The sequence below is a fragment of the Leptonychotes weddellii genome, unplaced genomic scaffold (genome assembly GCF_054177405.1).
Source record: "Leptonychotes weddellii isolate Sample4059 unplaced genomic scaffold, ASM5417740v2 HiC_scaffold_12938, whole genome shotgun sequence".
NCBI classification, from domain to species: domain Eukaryota; kingdom Metazoa; phylum Chordata; class Mammalia; order Carnivora; family Phocidae; genus Leptonychotes; species Leptonychotes weddellii.
Genome location: NW_027708614.1, coordinates 1 through 5962, shown reverse-complemented (window position 1 = coordinate 5962; position 5962 = coordinate 1). Strand labels below are relative to the sequence as shown.

General features: G+C 42.8%; 1 protein-coding gene across 1 annotated transcript; it reads right to left on the bottom strand.

Annotated features, from left to right (window-relative positions):
• Nucleotides 1-1172: 1172 nt before the first annotated feature.
• On the bottom strand, nucleotides 1173-5082 carry LOC115939095 (zinc finger protein 75D-like; the record flags this gene model as incomplete). Its single annotated transcript, XM_031023326.2, has 5 exons — nucleotides 1173-2191; nucleotides 2458-2549; nucleotides 3529-3655; nucleotides 4106-4197; nucleotides 4890-5082. Coding segments are annotated over 5 exons (711 nt in total), but the record flags the coding sequence as incomplete, so codon positions are not given.
• Between the last annotated feature and the right edge of the window lie 880 nt (nucleotides 5083-5962).

Genomic DNA, 5962 nt, shown 5'->3' with positions numbered 1-5962 from the left:
ACTATTTCAGGAAGAGCAAAGGACAGTTTACAGTACATTACCCAATGGTCAAATGGGTGGACTCTCCTACCCAGTTTCAGGTTTATACTATACTGCATTTGTGGGTGGATACACAACATGGAGATGGAGAAATAAACCTAAGCTGGACCCATGTAGAGGATAAAGGGCATGGGAATCCATCTACAATGCCCCTCTTCTGCCACCAAGATTACCCTGTATTTGAACAATGTTGAACCAAACCCCAGAGTTGGCAGGGAATACAGGTTAGTCCTATTAATTCCTTAGGATTAGCCCAAGTCTAGCAGAGCAAGGTGAAGATCAGTGGGCTGCATATCATATGCACTAGTGATTCCTGTGATGACAATAACTTTTTACTTAGCTTTTTTTTTTTTTTAGAATACATTTATTTATTTTTAGAGAGAGACAGTGCAAGCACAGGTGTACAAGCACACAAGTGGGGGGAGGGGCAGAGGAAGAGAATCTTCAAGCAGACTCCCCTTAGGGTGTGGAGCCCAACAAAGGGTTTGATCTAAAACTCATAAAATTGTGACCTGAGCTGAAATCAAGAGTCAAAAGTTTAACCAACTGAGCCACCCAGGTGCTCCTACTTTCTACTTAGCCTTTAAGCACCACACACTGGACTAGGAAAGATTCCTCCCACTCCTATAGTTCACTGGTTCTTGTCCAGATGGAAGAAACAGACCAGAATTACTTAATGAAACTTTTCTAAATATATATCACCAAGTTGGGGAAGTATGCATCACTCAGTCATTCAAACAATAAGTACTGACTGGCTATAATGTGCCAGGAACTCTCTTTGGGCTAATGATATAGTGGTGATTAAGCCAAAGCACCCTGATCTCATGGGATCTCACCTTCTGGTGGGACGAGACAACCAAACAGCAATAAATAAAGTTGTCAGCACGTAATAAATATTTTGAAGAAAACTAAGGCAGGATAACTCAGCATTTAAGATTCTGTTTCTCTGGGGGCGCCTGGGTGGCTCAGTCGTTAAGCGTCTGCCTTCGGCTCAGGTCATGATCCCAGGGTCCTGAGATCAAGCCCCGCATCGGGCTCCCTGCTCAGCGGGAAGCCTGCTTCTCCCTTTCCCTCTACTTGTGTTCCCTCTCTCGCTGTTTCTCTGTCAAATAAATAAATAAAATCTTATATATAAAAAAAAAAGATTTTGTTTCTCTGAAGCTATTTTAGATGAGGTAGTACGGAAGGCCTCTTTGAAAAACTGATATTGCAGCAGGAATGTAAAAGTGAGAGTTCTGCCATGTGGCAGAAAAGTGTGCCAGGTAGAGGAAAGGGCAAAGTAGAAATGACCATGGCAAGTTCAAGAAACAGAAACATCAGAGAGGCTCAAGAGGACTGAGCAGGGGCACAAGTGGCAGCAGATGAGGGCAGGGTGGTGAGTAGGGTCAGACCCTGGAAGACCCTAAGCACTTCAGTAAGGTGTGGATTTTATTCTGAATGTGATGAGAAGTCATCATAAGGTTTGAAATGGGAAATGTCACGATTTGACCAGTTTTTAAAAGCATGTGGCTGCTGTGTGGAAAACAGGGAGGGAGGGCAAGAGGCAGGGGCACCAGTCAGAAAGTACCGAGGTCAGTCTGGTTAGACATGCTGCTGGCTTAAGCCAGGACGCTAACAGCACAAGGAGATGAGACATGGCTGCACTCAGGCTACACTGTGAAGGTGGAACCAAAAGGAGAGTGACGCATTACAATGGGGTAGGACAGCAAGATCACAGTAAAGGATGACTGTATGTTCCTTCCTCTTAGCTACTGGGTGAATGCTCTTTACTGAGAAGAGGCCTCTATGAGAACAGATTTGGGGAAGGAGAAAAAAATAAATCAAGAAATCTATATAGCATATGGAGTGTGCACCTAGACAAAGCTCCCCAGTTGATCTGGATACACCTTTCCCCTGTCCACACACCATCTAGTTGAGAAGCAACCCGTTACTGGAACACAACCTCTCAGAGCACTACATTCCCAGTAAGCAGAGAACATGACAGATTACTCAACTTCCACCCAATGGGAGAGGGAAATTCTTTACCTAGAGAGATGACAGTCTCACAGTTTTCCCGCATTACATCATTGTAGAGGGCCTCCTGAGTGGGATCCAGTAACTCCCATTCTTCCTGGGAAAAATACATGGCCACTTCCTCAAATGTCAACAAGCTCTAAAGAAGACAATGGGCTTCAGCTCAGTACTTGCACTACAGAAGCAACACTACCGTCTGGCCCATGGTAGACCCTGGGCATTCAAGGAATTAAAAGCACATTTTTTTTTTAAATGCAAAATGGAAAGAAGCAAGGGATCATCAACAGCCTAGGAGGTGCCCAGTTCCCCAGGGAGAACACTGGGACTAATATGCCTGTGAGCTGGGCAGTGGGGTCCTGGGGAACAGGGAAAGACAGCCCTCAATAGCTGGATTGCACAGCTCACCTGGGACTCAGGCAAGACGAACTCAGGTGCCACTGTCCAGTCTTTGGTGTTTGTCTTCTCAGAAAAGGCTAGGATCTGGTGAACAGGCACAGCTGTGGGTAGAAAAGAGCCAGCAAAAATTTCTCTCACTTCAGTCTATGAACATCCTTACCTCATTTCTAAAATATAGAAGATCCTGTTTCTTTTAGTACATATGGGACATGTTTACAAATGTTAAGTGATATCTAGTAGTGGCCTTCTCATAGTAAACAAGAATCGAGTATCTAATAACTCCCAAAATCATTCCCCAGTTGACTGTCTTCAGTTTTCATGTAGTCAGTAAAAGGAAATCTTACTTTTTCTTATATTATATAAAATGTTTTGAGTTCAGCAAAAATCAGGGGTGTTTAAAAATGTTGAACTCAGAGTCAATGTGCCAGTTGAAGAAATGGAAAGGTAGAAATTAGCTTGGTGAGTTCAAGCAACAGCAAAATCAGTGTGGATAGAGAAGACCGAACAAAGACACCAGTGGAAAAAGACAAGGGCAGGAAGGTGAGTAGCAGACAGATCTTACAGGCTCCTGGGTAACTCAGTAAGGAATATGGATTTTATTCTGAATGTGTGAGAAGACATCCTAAGATTTACAGCACAGAAATTTCATGATTTGATCAGGACATTAAAATAATAAAAGGATGAGACACGGTTGCACTCTGCCTACACTATGAAGGTGGAGCCAAATGGACAGTGATGCATTAGTAGTGGGTTGTGATGGCAAGATTATGCCTAAGGATGACTGTATTTTTCTGGTGTGACAGATTGGATAAATGATGGTACCTTGTATGGGGATGGGAAAGATAAAAAAAAGAGCAGATCTGGAGGGGAGGAAGGGATCAAGAATTTTAGGACAAGGAATGACCATGTGCACCTGGACAAAGCTCCCCAGGTGATCTGGATACACCTTTTCCTGTCCACATACCATCTAGGTGAGAAGCAACCTGTTATCGGAACACAGCCTCTCAGAGGAAAACATTCCCAGTAAGCAGAGAATATGACAGATTACTCAACTTCTACTCAATGCGAGGGATTCTTTACCTAGAGAGATGATAGTCTCATAGTTTTCCCGCATTACATCATTGTAGAGAGCCTTCTGAGTGGGATCCAGTAATTCCCATTCTTCCTGGGAAAAATACATGGCCACTTCTTCAAATGTCAACAAGCTCTAAAGAAGACAATGGGCTTCAGCTCAGTACTTGTACTACAGAAGCAGCCCTACCATCTGGCCCATGGTAGACCCTGGGCACTCCAGGAATTAATAACACCTTTTCTTTTTTTTAAGGATTTTTAAAAATATTTATTTATTAGAAAGAGAGAGAGAAAGAGAGAGATAGCAAAAGAGAGCACGAGCAGGGGGGTGGGGATGGAGAGGGAGAAGCACGCAGGGCCTGATCCCAGGACTCTGGGATCATTATCTGAGCCTAAGGCAGTTGCCCAACCAACTGAGCCACCTAGGCGACCCACTTTTTTTTTTTTTTTAAGTGAGAAGGCAAAAAGGAAAAAAGCAAGGGATTCCCCGGGGAGAACACTGGGGCTAAGACGCCTGTGAGCTGGGCAGTGTGGGTCCTGGGCAGCAGGAAAAGACAGCCCTAAATAGCTGGATTGCACAGCTCACCTGGGACTTAGGCAAGAGGAGCTCAGGTGCCATTGTCCAGTCTTTGGTATTTGTCTTCTCAGAAAAGGCTAGGATCTGGTGAACAGGCATAGCTGTGGGTGGGAAAGAGCCGGAGGAAATTTCTCTCATTTCTCTGAACATTCTGACCCTATTTCTAAAATACAGACAATACCAATTCTTTCATCAGAGACAGGATACATTTGCAAGTATGTATGGTGTCTTAAAGTAGCCTTCTCATCACAAATAAGAGCCAAATTATCAACTGACACCTAGAATAGGTTCCACGATTTTCAGGAGTGACTTAATGAAAGAAAAATCCTTTTTAGTTTCCTCTGATGAAATAAATTGTTCTCAATTAGGCAAAACTCATACATATTTTAAAAATGAAGTACTTAGGAAATCCAGTGTATAATAAAAGATATGACTTTTTATCATTTTTTTCTTGATATATAATTGTGTTCATATTCTGCCACTGATAACCCATTTCTGATCTTAATTTCTTCTGTATTTTATAAGAATGAGATGGCTCCTATTATCTCCAGTTTTCTAAAGAAGAGCTCATGGTCTTACTACCAGAGCTCAGTGGTATAGATACTGCTATATCACAGGCCAATGTCCAACTTCACCCACAACTGGTCTACTCTACTGACACCTGGGGACCATGATAATTGCTAACGTATCTGTTTATAGATCTACACTGCTCAACATATAGAAAATACAACATTCTGATAGCACAAATTCCTATCAGTTCCTAGGAAATAGTAATTATCATGTCCTGCCCTACCTGTCTCACATACAGGCTCAGTTTCCTTACGAGAATTCCAGCTCAGTTGTTCTTGCAGCCCCTGGTGTATAGTCCAAAATTCATCGTGGGACATGTCCACTGGCTGTGACTCTGATGCCTTCCTCTTGAAGCCTGTGACATCTACAGTTTCTCTGAAGAGCACGCCCTCTTTTCCAAGCTCTTGCTTTGCAACCTAGAAATAAATAATCTTCATCTATTAACAGATAACTTACTTTTGGTTAGGGGGTTGGTGATAGAGGAAAAAGCTGAGTACAGATGGCAGGAAGTATGAAACACTAAGAAAAATGACTGAAAGACGAAAGGAGATATTGGGCCACCAATTTCCCACAAGGTATTAACTACAAAAGCTGGGGGGAAAAAAGTTGTGGCAACTGCTAGCTCTCAGACACAGTTGCTCCCACCCATCTGCATGCAGCAAAGAACAGACTAGCAGGGTTGCATAGAATACGTATACTCATGCTGTCTTGACAGGTTTTCTCCTTGACTTAGAACCTTCCCTTAGTGGTTTTCTGCCTTCTACTTTTCACCCATTACCATCTTTTTTGGCAACTGAGACCATGTATGGCCTGGAATAAAATCAATAAAAGGATCTTCTTATTAAAACACTGACAGCAGAAAAAGGTGCACATCAGTAAGAAAGTCACATGAACTTTACTACCCACTACTCATAATGGGTGAAAAATGCATGGAAAATTCCTGCCTTGCTTTCATTTTATTATTTTTTTTAATTTGACCTTTTTTTTTTTCTTTAAGATTTTATCTATTTATCTGAGAGAGAGAGAGGGAGAGAGAAAGAGAGAGGGGAGGGTCAGAGGGAGAAGCAGACTCCCCGATGAGCAGGGAGCCTGACACAGGGTTCAATCTCAGAAGCCTGAGATCATGACCTGGCCCAAGGCAGCCACATAACTGACTGAGCCACCCAGGTGCCCCTGCTTTCCTTTTAAAGAATCCACTGCCAGACCCTTTCTTCTTCTCTGATCCACTTGAAATAAGGCACAGCGCATTGATAGACAAATGCCCACTGAGGACTTGGCCTTTGCAAAAATAATGAT